Source organism: Delphinapterus leucas, chromosome 2 (assembly GCF_059928025.1).
Source record: "Delphinapterus leucas isolate spDelLeu-1000000601 "Yukka" chromosome 2, BTC_Dleu_Yukka2, whole genome shotgun sequence".
Taxonomy (NCBI): Eukaryota; Metazoa; Chordata; class Mammalia; order Artiodactyla; family Monodontidae; genus Delphinapterus; species Delphinapterus leucas.
The window spans coordinates 81,617,226-81,633,634 of NC_143130.1; the positions used below are offsets into that span (position 1 = coordinate 81,617,226).

At 39.8% G+C, this 16,409-nt stretch overlaps 1 protein-coding gene across 2 annotated transcripts in view; it reads left to right on the forward strand.

Annotated features, from left to right (window-relative positions):
• Positions 1 to 15,910, forward strand: part of NEDD4 (NEDD4 E3 ubiquitin protein ligase) — a 160,530-nt gene extending 144,620 nt beyond the window's left edge. For both annotated transcript variants that reach the window (XM_022579560.3, XM_022579563.3), the window contains 5 exons: positions 1,587 to 1,646; positions 1,732 to 1,839; positions 2,495 to 2,591; positions 10,382 to 10,454; positions 11,137 to 15,910. In XM_022579560.3, the coding sequence (XP_022435268.2) occupies positions 1,587 to 1,646; positions 1,732 to 1,839; positions 2,495 to 2,591; positions 10,382 to 10,454; positions 11,137 to 11,239 (441 nt within the window). In that variant the 3' untranslated portion in view covers positions 11,240 to 15,910. The remainder of the gene's footprint in view (positions 1 to 1,586; positions 1,647 to 1,731; positions 1,840 to 2,494; positions 2,592 to 10,381; positions 10,455 to 11,136) is intronic.
• The last annotated feature ends 499 nt before the right edge of the window (positions 15,911 to 16,409 follow it).

The window sequence follows — 16,409 nt, forward strand, 5'->3', positions numbered from 1 at the left end:
ACTGTGTCTGGTGCTATGCGAGAGGCAAAAAGACATAGGTCCTGCTGTCAAGGAGCAGAGACTCTAAAGGGGGAAATGGACAGAGGGAAGCCTGCAGTACTAGGTGAGCAGAGAAGAGAGGTAGAAACCAGAGCAGAGAGAGGTGGAGGCAGGAGAGGGGAGGGCTCGAGGGATCGGCCAGCCACAGAGGAAGAGGAAATGCAATTCTAAGCAGAGGGAGCAGCACCTGTGAAGTGTGGCAGTAAGACAGACTGGGCACACGTTAGAGAGAATACAAGCCATTGCTGTACTGAATAAGAGGATGCAAGAGGTGAAATTAAGCCTGGAGAGATGGGAAGAACCAGATGATGGGGGCCCTGTTTGTTCGGAGTTTTCTCTGAAGTCCAGTGAGGGAAGAAGGTGGCATTAAAGGCTATTAACAATAGAACACCAGGATTCAATGTATTGATACATTTTGGTCAGATCATTCTGGAAGTGGTATGTAATGAGCTAGAGAGGGCAAGACGAGCCGCAGAGGCTAGTTGGAAAGTGCTGCAGTAATCCCGGGGAGAAATGGTAAGGACAGTGGGAAGAAAGCTGTGAGTGGCTCTCAGGAAGGGAGATCTATAGCTTAGGGTGATTTAAAGGATAGAGATCTGGGGATCCTCTGCATGTGTGTAGTGGAGGTGTGGACTAGACAAGATGGAAAATTCAAAAGAACAGTAAGAACGGTGAGAGTGGATGGCCACACGTGAGGATGTGGGAACACCAACATTTAAGGAACGGACAGGAGAAACGGAGACACCAAAAGAAATCAGCAAAGGCAGACAGACATAGGAGGAAAACCATCAACAACAGCAGAGTTTCAAGAACAAAGGTGTTGTCAACAATATCGTAGTGCAGAGAAGTCAAATAAGATAGGGAACTAAAAAGCATGTAGTAGATGTAGCTGCAAAGCTGTCTTTGAGTTTCTCCAGGACACCTTCAGGGAAGCATTGATGAAGAGGTCAGATTGCAGTGGTTGAGGGATAGATGGGGGTGAGCGAGGGGATTTGGAAATGCGTAGTAACACTGTCCAGAGCGTGGAAAGCAGAAAGAGGGGCTTGCTTTCTTGTTTTGTTTTTAAGGTAGATAAGGCTTGAACAAATTTAGATGCATCAAGAGTGAGCTAATAAAGGTTTAGTGATGACATCCTTGAGGAAGCAGATGAAGCACAGAGAGGAAGTGGTCCCTCTCTCCACAGCAGTGGGGAGGAGGCCCTCGTGGATGTTGGTGCTGATTGGTATGTGGGGATGCAGAAGGTTGAGGAATCCTTCAGAATTGCCTCCTGCAATCTGCCATCCTGCAGAATTGCCTCTATTTTCTCTCTCAAGTAGAAATTATCTGCTGTAAAGAAGGGGTGACATGGAAGAGGAGGAGGCTTAAAAATTGTGGGGAAGTTTTAAAATAGCCACTTTGAGGAATCAGTGAGAGAACAGACATGTATACTTTCTTGCCAACACTGAAATATCAGTTAAGAGCCCATGAATGTATAGTGGAAGAAGACGAAGTATGGGATTGTCCATTGACCCCACTGACCAGGATTTTAAATATATTCTTTCTACTAGGGATTTTTTGAACTGATACCACAGGATCTCATCAAAATTTTTGATGAAAATGAACTAGAGGTAAGAAATATAGTTCATATCTTAAAACAGGACTTTTGTTCCCATTATTTTTCATGTCTACAGTTTGACATTTCTTATTACGTAGCTTCTGATGTGTGGCTTGGGAGATGTCGATGTGAATGACTGGAGAGAACACACAAAGTACAAAAATGGCTACAGTGTAAATCATCAAGTCATCCAGTGGTTTTGGAAGGTAATGGAAAGCTTCTATTTTCATAAATTACTTTTCAGTAGATTCAATCATATTTAACTATACTAGTGGATCACACAGAGATACGACTAAAAATATATATAGCCCTGCCAAAATTATCTTTGATTTTGTACTGTACACGTTTACCTTCTGGAATATGGTTCCAACCTCCATACATATTTTTAGATACGTAAAATGTGCAGAATGTAGTAAGCGGCAGTGACAGCTAAGATAAGCACTTGATTCCTTACTAAAGTTGGGACTCTTCAAGGGAACTTGTAATAACCTGCAGTGTATTCTCTGGGACTCCTACATGGCTCCTTGGAATGTGATTTTCCATCTTATACAGAAATGCGTATGCTACTCAATAATACCAGTAAATAACAATTTTTTAAAAGCCGTGAGTCACATCTGAGAGGAAATGTTGTCACTTTATTAGGCTATAATCCCATTCTAAAGAGTTACCGTGTAGCCTTGGAAATGAAGTTTCAAGAACTTCGTGAACCACCCACAAGCACAACTTGAACTAAAAGAAACATGCACATTTCATATGTGATCATTAATGCTCTAACTAAATTCTGATAGCATATTTTTCAGGATAGCTTTGTTACCGTTTTTTCCCAGTGATGCCCCTAAGTGCTGCTTTAATCTTTTGCAGGCTGTTTTAATGATGGACTCAGAAAAAAGAATACGATTACTTCAGTTTGTCACTGGCACATCCCGTGTGCCTATGAATGGATTTGCTGAACTGTATGGTAAGGATTTCCATCGATCATTAAAAGATGGAGCTTATGGCAGTTGTCTTTTTCATGGCTGACTAGTCTTCAAGCTTCTATCATTTATACAAATATTTAGCTTAATTTTAAACATTAAGATTTTAAAATGATTATAATTCGATACACTAAAGTAGGTCAAAATATATGTACACCTTCTAATCAGAGAGCAAAGGAAAAAACTGCAAACATGAAATGACTCAAGTTACTTCCCGTTCTTGAATTTTAAATTTGATTCCCACCCTGCATTCCATTGCAGAAAAAGCATTGCCTGTAGTGTGATGGTTTAGGGGGCAGGCAGCATGTAAAGTTCCACAGGGTGTTAATAAGCGTACAACAAAACACAGAGAGTATCATAGTAGAATACATTTGGGGAAAGAACGGACTAAATGAAGTTAAATATTCTGTTTATTGGAATGACATTTACCTGCTTTTAAAGATACCAAGAAGAACAAATCTTTCAGAGGAAGTAGAGCCAAGATTGGAGCCCTACTGTCCCCTCCTTGGTAAACCTGGTTTCCTTGTTAAGCTTCATTTATATCTGTTTGCAGAACCTGTCAAGCAGCTGCCACTTCTCCACCTAGAGTAACCACTCCCAGTAGGAAGGCTGAGACAAGAGCTTTGCTGCTCACCAATGTGCTCATTGGAAAGACAAATCCAGTTAAGCAGGGCAAACACCCCTTCCATCTGTAGATCCAGTGCCCTCTTTTATGCAGCCCAGGCCTACAGCCGTCCACTGATATAATGAATTTTTTGGAATTTGGGGGAGATATCCCACACACAGGTCCAGAGTTATTAGTGTTAGACTATAAATTCAAATTCTTAAGGGTTTACAAAAGAAGTAGAAGTTGCTTCAGAATGTTAATATTGCAGTGCAGTATTACCTAGCCAATAAAAAGTATGGTACATTTTTTTTAACATCTTTATTGGAGTATAATTCCTTTACAATGGTGTGTTAGTTTCTGCTTTATAACAAAGTGAATCAGCTATACGTATACATATATCCCCATATCCCCTCCCTCTTGTGTCTCCCTCCCACCCTCCCTATCCCACCCCTCTAGGTGGTCACAAAGCACTGAGCTGATCTCCCTGTGCTATGCGGCTGCTTTCCACTACCTATCTATTTTACATTTGGTAGTGTATATATGTCCATGACACTCTCTCACTTCGTCCCAGCTTACCCTTCTCCTTCCCCGTGTCCTCAAGTCCATTCTCTACGTCTGCATTTTTATTCCCGTCCTGCCCCTAGGTTCTTCAGAACCTTTTTTTTTTCTTAGATTCCATGTATATGTGTTAGCATACAGTATTTGTTTTCCTCTTTCTGACTTACTTCACTCTGTATGATAGACTCTAGGTCCATCCACCTCACTACAAATAAATCAATTTCGTTTCTTTTTATAGCTGAGTAATATTCCATTGTATATATGTGCCACATCTTCTTTATCCATTCATCTGTCGATGGACACTTAGGTTGTTTCCATGTCATGGCTATTGTAAATAGTGCTGCAGTAAACATTGTGGTACATGACTCTTTGTTTGTTTGTTTGTTTTTGCGGTACGCGGGCCCCTCACTGCTGTGGCGCCTCCCATTGCAGAGCACAGGCTCCGGATGCGCAGTCTCAGCGGCCATGGCTCACGGTCCCAGCCGCTCCGCGGCATGTGGGAATCTTCCCGGACCGGGGCACAAACCCGTGTCCCCTGCATCGGCAGGCGGACTCTCAACCACTGCGCCACCAGGGAAGCCCATGACTCTTTTTGAATTATGGTTTTCTCAGGGTATATGCCCAGTAGTGGGATTGCTGGGTCGCATGGTAGTTCTATTTTTAGATTTTTAAGGAACTTCCATACTGTTCTCCATAGTGGCTGTATCAAGTTACATTCCCACCAACAGTGCAGGAGTGTTCCCTTTTTTCCACACCCTCTCCAGCATTTATTGTTTGTAGACTTTTTGATGATGGCCATTCTGACCAGTGTGAGGTGATACCTCATTGTAGTTTTGATTTGCATTTCTCTAATGATTAGTGATGTTGAGCATCCTTTCATGTGTTTGTTGGCAACCTGTATATCTTCTCTGGAGAAATGTCTATTTAGGTCTTCTGCCCATTTTTGGATTGGGTTGTTTGTTTTTTTGATATTGAGCTACATGAGCTGCTTGTATATTTTGGAGATTAATCCTTTGTCAGCTGCTTCATTTGCAAATATTTTCTCCCATTCTGAGGGTTGTCTTTTCATCTTGTTTATGGTTTCCTTTGCTGTGCAAAAGCTTTTAAGTTTCATTAGGTCCCATTTGTTTATTTTTGTTTTTATTTCCCTTTCCCTAGGAGGTGGGTCAAAAAGGATCTTGCTGTGATTTATGTCATAGAGTGTTCTACCTATGTTATCCTCTAAGAGTTTTATAGTGTCTGGCCTTAAATTTAGGTCTTTAATCCATTTTGAGTTTATTATTGTGTATGATGTTAGGGAGTGTTCTAATTTCATTCTTTTACATGTAGCTGTCCAGTTTTCCCAGCACCACTTATTGAAGTGGCTGTCTTTTCTCCATTGTATACTCTTGCCTCCTTTATGAAAGATAAGGTGACCATATGTGTGTGGGTTTATCTCTGGACTTTCTATCCTGTTCCATTGATCTATATTTCTGTTTTTGTGTCAGTACCATACAGTCTTGATTACTGTAGCTTTGTAGTATAGTCTGAAGTCAGGGAGCCTAATTCCTCCAGCTCTGTTTTCTTTCTCAGGATTGCTTTGGCTATTCGGGGTCTTTTGTGTTTCAATACAGATTGTGAAATTTTTTGTTCTAGTTCTCTGAAAAATTCCATTGGTAGTTTGATAGAGATTGCACTGAATCTGTACATTGCTTTGGATAGTAGAGTCATTTTCACAATGTTGACTCTTCCCATCCAAGAACATGGTATATCTCACCATCTGTTTTTATCATCTTTAATTTCTTTCATCAGTGTCTTATAGTTTTCTGCATACAGGTCTTTTGTCTCCTTAGGTAGGTTTATTCCTAGGTATTTTATTCTTTTTGTTGCAATGGTAAATGGGAGTGTTTCCTTGATTTCTCTTTCAGATTTTTCATCATTAGTGTATAGGAATGCAGGAGATTTCTGTGCATTAATTTTGTATCCTGCAACTTTACCAAATTCATTGATTAGCTCTAGTAGTTTTCTGGTGGCATCTTTAGGATTCTCTATGTATAGTATCATGTCATCTGCAAATAGTGACAGTTTCACTTTTTCTTTTTCAATTTGTATTCCTTTTATTTCTTTTTCTCCTCTGACTGCCATGGCTAGGACTTCCAAAACTATGTCAAATAATAGTGGCAAGAGTGGACATCCTTGTCTTGTTCCTGATCTTAGAGGAAATGCTTTCAGTTTTTCACCATTTAGAATGATGTTTGCTGTAGGTTTGTCATATATGGCCTTTATTATGTTGAGGTAGGTTCCCTGTATGCCCACTTTCTGGAGAGTTTTTATCATAAATCGGTGTTGAATTTTGTCAAAAGCTTTCTCTGCATCTATTGAGATGATCATATTGTTTTTATCCTTCAATTTGTTATTATGATGTATCACACTGATTGATTTGCATGTATGGAAAAGTCCTTGCATCCCTGGGATAAACCCCACTTGATCATGGTGTATCAACTTTTAATGTGTTGTTGGATTCTGTTTGCTAGTATTTTGTTGAGGATTTTTGCATCTATATTCATCAGTGATACTGGTCTGTAATTTTCTTTTTTTGAGTATCTTTGTCTGGCTTGGTGTCAGGGAGACGGTGGGCTCATAGAATGAGTTTGGGAGTGTTCCTCTGCAATTTTTTGTAAGAGTTTGAGAAGGATGGGTGTTAGCTCTTCTCTAAATGTTTGATAGAATTCACCTGTGAAGCCCTCTGGTCCTGGGCTTTTGTTTGTTGGAAAATTTTTAATCACAGTTTCAATTTCAGTGCTTGTGATTGGTCTGTTTCTATTTCTTCCTGGTTCAGTCTCAAAAGGTTGTGCTTTTCTAAAAATTTGTCAATTTCTTCCAGGTTGTCCATTTTATTGGCATATACTTGCTTGTTGTAATCTCCCATGATCCTTTGTATTTCTGCAGTGTCAGTTGTTACTTCTCCTCTTTCATTTCTAATTCTGTGTCAATTTTGTTTATCTTCTCAAAGAACCAGCTTTTAGTTTTATTGATCTTTGCTATTGTTTCCTTCATTTCTATTTCATTTATTTCTGATCTGGTCTTTATGATTTCTTTCCTTCTGCTAACTTTGGGGGGTTTTTTGTTCTTCTTTCTCTAACTGCTTTAGGTGTAAGGTTAGGTTGTTTATTTGAGATTTTTCTTGTTTCTTGAGGTAGGATTGTATTGCTCTAAACTTCCCTGTTAGAACTGCTTTTGCGGCATCCCATAGGTTTTGGGTCGTCGTGTTTTCATTGTCATTTGTTTATAGATATTTTTTTATTTCTTCAGTGATCTCTTGGTTATTTAGTAGAGTATTGATTAGTCTCCATGTATTTGTATTTTTTACCATTTTTTCCCTGTAATTGATATCTAGTCCTATAGTGTTGTGGTCGGAAAAGATACTTGATACAATTTCAATTTTCTTAAATTTACCAAGGCTTGATTTGTGACCCAAGATATGATCTATCCTGAAGAATATTCCATGAGTGCTTGAAAAGAAAGTGTATTCTGTTGTTTGGGGGTGGAATGTCCTATAAATATCAGTTAAGTCCATCTTGTTTAATGTGTCATTTGAAGCTTGTGTTTCCTTATTTATTTTCATTTTGGATCATCTGTCCATTGGTGAAAGTGGGGTGTTAAAGTCCCCTACTGTTATTGTGTTACTATCAATTTCCCCTTTTATGGTTGTTAGCATTTGCCCTATGTATTGAGGTGCTCCTATGTTGGGTGCATAAATATTTACAATTGTTATTATTTCTTCTTGGATTGATCCCTTGATCATTATGTAGTGTCCTTCTTTGTCTCTTGTAATAGTCTTTATTTTAAAGTCTATTCTATCTGATATGAGAATTGCTACTTCAGCTTTCTTTTTATTTCCATTTGCATGGAATATCTTTTTTTCCATCCCCTCACTGTCAGTCTGTACATGTCCATAGGTCTGAAGTGGGTCTTTTGTAGGCAGCATGTATACGGGTCTTGTTTTTGTATCCATTCAGCCAGTCTTTGTCTTTTGGTTGGAGCATTTAATCCATTTACATTTAAGGGAATTATTGATATGTATGTTCCTATTACCATTTTCTTAATTGTTTTGGGTTTGTTATTGTAGTCTTTTCCTTCTCTTGTGTTTCCTGCCTAGAGAAGTTCCTTTAGCATTTGTTGTAGTGCTGAATTCTCTTAGCTTTTGCTTGTCTGTAAAGGTTTTAATTCCTCCATCAAATCTGAATGAGATCCTTGCTGGGTAATCTTGGTTGTAGGCTTTTCCCTTTCATCACTTTAAATATGTCCTGCCACACCCTTCTGGCTTGCAGAGTTTCTGCTGAAGGATCAGCTGTTAACCTTATGGGGATTCCCCTGTATATTATTTGTTGCTTTTCCCTTGCTGCTTTTAATATGTTTTCTTTGTGTTTAAGTTTTAATAGTTTGATTAATATGTGTCTTGGCGTGTTTCTCCTTGGATTTATCTTGTATGGGACTCTCTGCGCTTCCTGGACTTGACTGAGTACTTCCTTTCCCATATTAGCAATGTTTTCAACTATAATCTCTTCAAATACTTTCTCAGTCCCTTTCTTTTTCTCTTCTTCTTCTGTGACCCCTGTATTTCAAATGTTGGTGCGTTTAATGTTGTCCCAGAGGTCTCTGAGACTGTCCTCAATTCTTTTCATTCTTTTTTCTTTATTCTGCTCTGCGGTAGTTATTTCCACTATTTTATCTTCCAGGTCACTTATCCTTTCTTCTACCTCAGTTATTCTGCTATTGATTCCTTCTAGAGAATTTTTCATTTCATTTATTGTGTTGTTCATAATTGTTTGTTTGCTCTTTAGTTCTTCTAGGTCCTTGTTAAACGTTTCTTATATTTTCTCTGTTCTATTCCCAAGATTTTGGATCATCTTTACTTTCATTACTCTGAATTCTTTTTCGGGTAGATGCCTATTTCCTCTTCATTTGTTTGGTCTGTTAGGTTTTTACCTTGCTCCTTCATCTGCTGTGTATTTCTCTGTCTTCTCATTTTGCTTAACTTACTGTGTGTGGGGTTCACAGGCTGCAGGTTCATAGTTCCCGTTGTTTTTGGTGTCTGACATCAGTGGGTATGTTGGTTCAGTGGGTTGTGTAGGCTTCCTGGTGGAGGGGACTGGTGCCTGTGTTCTGATGGTTGAGGCTGGATCTTGTCTTTCTGGTGGGCAGGACCACATCCAGTGGTGTGTTTTGGGGTGTCTGTGAACTTATTATGATTTTAGGCAGCCTCTCTGGTAATGGGTGGGGTTGTGTTCCTGTGTTGCTAGTTGTTTGGCATGGGGTGTCCAGCACTGTAGCTTGCTGGTTGTTCAGGGGAGCTGGGTCTTAGCATTGAGATAGAGATCTCTGGGAGAGCTCTCACCAACTGATATTACGAGGGGCTGGGAGGTCTCTTGTGGACCAATGTCCTGAACTCAGCTCTCCCACCTCAGAGGCTCAGGCCTGACACCTGGCCGGAGCACCGAGATCCTAGGTCATCCTGGAGAAGATGGACTGAAGCCAGGAGAAAGCTAGATGATGGGAGACCTGTCAGAAGGCTTGTTTGGTGAGATCAGGCAAAGGATGGTGACATTCTGTACCCAGGCTTTACTCGCGAAGGGGAAAGGGGTGCCTCGGGAAGCCAAGTGCGAACTTCCACGCAAAAGTATGTTACATTGATATTGGTTGACTTACAGGAAGTTTTCCAGATGGATTGTTTAGGTGAGAGAATCAAGAGGAAAGGAAATATGATTCCATGCTATGGAAAACACAATGACAAAAGTACTGAAATTTTAACTGTATGGATAATTGTGATGGGTGATGTGTGAAAAGCAATGCTTTTTGAGAAAAGAGTAATATGGAAAATTTAGGTATTTTTAGTGCTGCTTCTGACAATTATCCTCACACACACATATTTGGATATGAGTCTAAGACATCAGAGAAGTATGGAAGGTGTCTCATCATGTTGTCAGCATTGATGACCTGGGAGGTTGGAGGAATTTGAGAATTGGAGAAGGAAGAGCTAAGCGAAAACTCCAAAGGAAAAAAAAAGTTTCTAAGAATGTCCATAATAGGAGGAAAATGTAGCATGTATAACATGATCCCGTGCACATAAAATCCTATATAGATGCACATGCACAAAAAGATTCATGATAGGATGTTTACTCAGATTTAATGGTGGAATTTCAGGTGATTTTTGCATCTTTCATTATATAATCTCACTGCAAAGAAAATAAAGCAATGGAGAAAAAATAATCAGAAAAAGCTGTTTTCAGTGGGACTCAAAAACACACATTTTCTGTGTACCTATGACAGAGGGGGTATATGGAAATGCAGGGCTAGGAAACAGCCAAAGCCCCGTCAGACACACAATCCCCACCCCCTGCCCCAGGGCAGAGGGATACTGTGGTCCCAAATGCACTGATAGAAGAGGAGACCTCATTTCATGGCTGGACAGTAAAGTCATCAGGCCCAGGACAACATTATTTCTTCTGAGTTTAAAGCAACTAGATGTTCTCTGTGTGTTTAAGTTCTACATTAGCAAAAGTGAGTTGTGAAATGCCCAGAAATTCCTGTAAGACAAATTGAAACCAAAGCAACTCTTCTTCCTTGTAGGCTCAAACGGACCACAGTCATTTACAGTTGAGCAGTGGGGCACCCCTGAGAAGCTGCCAAGAGCTCATACGTGGTAAGCAGTTTCTCTGACCCTAGAGAACAAGTCCTCAGAGACAGAAGGTCCTCTTACAGTCTGGGTACGGAAGGTCTAGTCCCCTCTGTGCTGTGTTGGTGGCAGATATGGAGGGGGAGGGGGGAGAGGAGAGGAGGAGGGCCGGGAATCAGCCACACCAACCCAGGAACAGCTGATTCTTTACTGGGCAGGCCCGAAGACCAGGCAGCTGAACACTGGAGAGACCCATCTAAACTTTTGACCTGGGGACATCCCTGGTGGTCCAGTGGTTAAGATTCAGTGCTTCCACTGTAGGGGGCACGGGTTCGATCCCTGGTCAGGGAACTAAGATCCCAGATGCCACACGGTACAGCCAAAAAAAAAAGGTAAACTGTTGACCATATCTTGCTTCCATCACATGAATGATGATCCATCCCAAGAAGGACTAGAACATTCCATTTTGAAGGTTCAAATGACAGGAGCCCAGACGTTTGGAGATCAGGGTGGAGGTGAGAGGTCACCACCAAGAATCCATGGGGAGAGTCCACACCTAGAGTCCAATCCTAAACATTCCTTCCCCCTGAGGAGAAAAGGTCTTTTCGTGTGGTTGAAACATAGCACGCATAGCTGCACCATGAATAGTTTGCCCTGGGAACTCACTTTGTCAGTGTCTGCAATAACGAGCCCCTCTCTGTTCTTTCAGCTTTAATCGCTTGGACTTGCCACCGTATGAGTCATTTGAAGAATTATGGGATAAACTTCAGATGGCCATTGAGAACACTCAGGGTTTTGATGGCGTTGATTAGATTACAAGTAACAATCTATGGTGTTTTACTGCCGCTTTTTTGTAAGCAAAATCTTGACTTAAAATTTTCCAGGGAACTACTAACCCCTTGGCTATTGATGCTTCCCAGATATTGGAGAAAATCATGTCAAAGAATTAGAAGAAATAATTCTTCTAATTGGAAGAAATGACAACTTTTCCATTATTTCATTCACTTATATAAGGTGTTGCTTTTACGCAGTTGTTTTGTTCTATCTTGAGTTCACCCTCTAGTATATAAGTCCTGTGTGCCTGAAATCGTGAGTTTTGTCCTTGACATTTACCTCTTTTACAGTATTTGCCAGGCAGTTTGTTAAACTACTGAAATTATAACTGTGAAATATTTGTGATAAGTGTCATGTGTGAAAAGTTTGATGCTTTTTGAGAAGGAAACTGAAATTGGGGGAGAAAACTTTAATATTGAGTACACTACAATATAGTCAGTGCTGCCTGAAGCTAGTTATTATTTTGTAGACCTGCCTACTGCACGTTACTGCCCAGATTTTTGGAAAAATCTTAGAAAGTATGTTACCTATATTTTTAGTCAACTGATTCACTTGCAAAAAGCTGTTTACTTCTTCATTTCAAAAAGCATTTGGCTTTTGTTAATATGCGGTTTTACTAAGCAAGGTGGTTCATAAGACGTGAAGCAAATTCAGATTTGCAAAGGGTTAAAGGTATTAACGCCTCCCTCTTGCCTGTATATCCTTATGGCTCATTGGTAGAGTCATCACTCTTTACTGTGTTAGTTTAGTTAAGAGAATTCCTTCTTCAGACTAAAGCTTGACAAAGCAGTATTCCTAAATAAGCCTTGAAGAACTAAGTTAAATGTATAATACTTGCCTTTACTAGTCATTCTTTACAGTTGCACAATTATGTAGTAAATATATGTTTACAGGGTTTATTATGTTTACAGATTAAGCTAATCTCTGCAGTTGCATTTTTATATTTTTAGTATTTCACTTTAGTCAAAAAACCAAATAATTTGTTAAAAATAACCAAAGAATAGTTATAAGGCATAATTTGTATTAAATTACCATATTTCTTATGCTTTTTTAAAAACCTGTTTACTATGAAAATGTTTTGCTATAAATCCAAAACTCTTTAGGCAAAATGCCACAGATAGACTCCGACTTTAACCAAACTGAGGTACATAAAAATCCTGTGCATGTATTCAGTGAAGGTTTACTGAATGCCTGCGATGTGCATAGCTCTGTCTAGGCCCTGGGGTGAGAGTTGTCAGCTTCAAAGAAATCTAGCTGAGTCCCCATCCTCAAGGAATTTAGAGATGTGTAAAGGAATTTTCAAACAATCAAAAGTCAGTCGGGGTGAGCAGAATAAGGCAAAAGGGAAAGTGTCCCAGTGCACCTGCAAAGATAAGTGTGCCAAGACTGTATTTATATATTTTATACCTACATTGGAATGATTATATAGAAAATGCTCTTGCAAAAAGATAAAGCTATTTCTCAATATGGTATCTTTGTGATTTAGGGGTAATTGTAAATACATGTTATTAATCTTCTTAAATACATACATATATATATATATATATATATATATATATATATGCATACTCTGAGAGTTGTAAAAAGTGCATCTGGCTCTTGGTTAAAGTTTGTTGGGGTCTAACACAATGGGTACCATTCAGCACCTGGTAGGGATGTCCCATGTGACAGAAGCAAAACCACTTTCCAAACAGCACATCAGCAGCTCAGCTTAGGGAGAGTAATTCACAGATCTATGTACCCTGTGTCTTATCTTCACCTTGCTAACTAGCATTCAGGGGAGACCACCAGGTGTAGCCCTAATTTTATCACTTACCAAATGTTTAAACTGAAGCAGCATACTTCACCTCTCCGGGCTCCTGGTTCTTCACCTGTCAAAGGAAAATAATCATGCACACTCTCATTGTCATGTAAGATTATTGTAAATTCCAGAAAGATGCTTTGTAAAGTATCATATGATCAGAAGGTGCTTTGCGCTGACCATCAGATTTTGTCAAATCAGGTGTGAACACGAACTACACTCCCAAAGAAAAATCTCTTCATTTAAAAATAAAATGACTGCTGACAGACAAGAAAGTAGGAACATCTCTGATATTGAATATATACAGATATACATATGCATGTTTATCTGTACATGGATCTTACCATCAGAATTCATTTTCTCTACATGAGCAAAGTAATATTAATATGGGCCAACGCATTTTGGAATGTTCTCATTATGTAGAACTGAATGTGAAAACTATTTTTGTTAAAACAAGATTTTACCACATGATTGTTTAACTGTCGCTTCTGTGAAATACAGCAGATATCAGAGCTTGAGAAAATATAAAGCTTGCTTTTCGTCCGATTCATTCACGTGGATGATTCTGTGACTCAGCTAAAACAGGGTGTTAAAGAGACCAGACACTCCCACCAGCCCCCAGCCACAGACCATTATCTCCCAGGTGTGCACTGATGGTCCAAAAGGAACCTGTATCAAGCAACACAGCCCCTCATCCCAGAGAGCAAAGTTTCTCAAATGCATTCTACGGCTGGAAGTAAATAGGGTCATTTATGTAAAGCAAGGACGTCGGGTTTTTTTAGAGTTATAAGCACATAATTTTAGCCTATTATTTTCTCTGTAATCAAACAAATTTTAACAGGCATAAAATTGTGCTACAAATGCATTTCATCCTAATTTAAATGGTTACTTCTTTTCATTTTTTATTTATAATGCTGAAATTATTCCAGAGAATTATCAAGTTAAACAATTCGTTTGGATTATAAGCCACTTGACATTGTTTTTTAAAATCTTCTCATATGGGAAAAAGATATCAAGATTAATGTATCAAAATTTATTGCATACTTTAAAATATAAAACCATTTTTTAAAATCTTGATGCCACAAATAAAGTTCTATTCTAGTAAAAACAGAAACTGTGATTCATTTTCAAATAGAAATGTTTCCAAGCCATTACCCTTAGCCAATAGCTCCTGATCTAGTTCTCTGCAGCAACACATGGAATTTTCAAGACAACCTTGAATTGATAGCAGGTTACCTAGCATGACTATAAACTCTTAACCACAGAGAATCTCCATTTTACAAACAGGTCCTGTTCCCCAAATCTGGTTGTTAGTAAAATATACAGAAGGCAATATAATAATAAAGTTACAAATGGACTGGATTTCAGACTTGCTGTTGTTCATTCCAGAGACCAGCCATGGAACCTATTTATAACATTGTTTCTATGAGAAGAGGAATTCCAAGTGTTACTTCAGAAGTAAGTATCTTTTCATCCTTCCTCTGAACTCCTGGAAGTTTCCCAGTTAGAAGGGAATCCAACACCCTCACCCCCAGTCAGCCCTAGGAAGGTGCTGTTCCAGCCCTGTTGCTGCCAAAATCCAGACTAGTTGTAATCTATGGGGTCCAGACGCCTGCCTTCCCCGCTTCCACCCTTCCAGAGCTCACCAGCTCGGGCGGTAGCTAGGCGGCACCGTGCCTCCCCGTACAGGAAGTCCTTGCTTTGCTGTCCATCAGGGCAGGCACATTCCTTTTTATAAAGGATATTATACTAAGTGTTAGAATCGCAGGACCTCACTGTGCATAGTGGGCTTCAGTAGATTTGTGTGTATTTTTCTTGAGCGTTAAAGAATATCGCTAAATTAGCGGCCTGTTTCGGTTCTGCCAGTCTCTTCATCTGCAGTCCATCCTATGCAGTCCCTCCATCCCACACCAGTGTTTCCTTTCTCCTGTACAAATCTGATCAGGTTACTCTGCCAAAAACGCTCTGAAAAGCTCCCCAGAGCCAGAAGGAAGAAGCCCAAACCCGTTGGCATGAAATGCAGTCTGTCCCCAGCTTAATGCATGAGTTCTACCTTCCATCGTACCCCACTCAGGCACCCTGCCCTCCACCCAAACCACGCCTCCCTCCAGTCCTTAATCACTGAAAACTTCTCTGCACCTGCTTATGTCCACTTGCAAAATCACTCCTCCTCTTGGAGCAGTGGAAGGGTGCTGTGGCCTAGCAGTTGGTACCTAGTAGCATGAATGGGATCGTATATTGCTATGCTTTGTGTACATAATTCTCGCCTACAAACTTGGGCAGCTTGAGAACAGGGACTTCTTTGTATACGTTTTTAATATGTTCATTCTCCAACACATAAATACAATGTGAGTATTGTTTGTGTATAGACCCAGTGCACATGTATTGAGCACCTACAGCGTCCCTGGCCCTGTGCAGTAATATGCAGGAAGCTCTGTGTATAGGGGGATGATGGGAACTGTGAAAATACACATGCAGAGAAGGAGCTTGACTGAGATCCTGCGGAGCACCAGGGTCTGCAGTAAACACTTTACGTGGGTCCCATTTAATCTTCATAAAAACTCAGTGAGGCAGGTTTTATAGGCTCAAAAAGGACAAGTAATACACCTGAGGCCACACAGCATATAAACTCAGTGGATTATGAACCACAACAAAAAAAAAGAAAGCTGTAGGATCCAATCAGCAAATTACCAAGGTGTATTCGTTTTCTGTTGCTGCATAACACATGACCACAAAGCTAGCAGCTCAAATCAACACCCATTTATCATCTCACAGTTCAGTCAGTCATTAACTCCACATGGAATCTAAAATATGACACAAATGGACTTATCTACGAAACAGAAACAGACTCACAGACATAGAGAACAGACTTGTGGTTGCCAAGGGGTAGGTGGGGGAGGGAGGGATTGGGAGTTTGGGATTAGCAGAGGCAAACTATTGTGTATAGAATGGATAAAAAAACAAGGTCCTACTGTATAGCACAGGGAACTATATTCAGTATCCTATGATGAATCATAATGGAAAAGAATATGAAAAAGTGTATATATATGTATAACTGAATCACTTTGCTGTTTAGCAGTAATTAACAGAACACTGTAAATCAACTATACTTGAATAAAATTAATTTTAAAATTAACAAAAAAGAAATCCACATGGGCTCAGCTGGCTTCTCTACTCAGGGCCTCACAGGCCAAAACCAAGGTGTCAACCAACCGAACTCTTAGCTGCTTCAATGATTCTTCAGTTGTTGACAGAATCCAGTTCCTTGTGGCTAGAGTTCTGAGGTCCCCATTTTCTTGCTGGCTGTCATCTGGGGACCAGTCTAACCTTCTACAGGCCACATACAT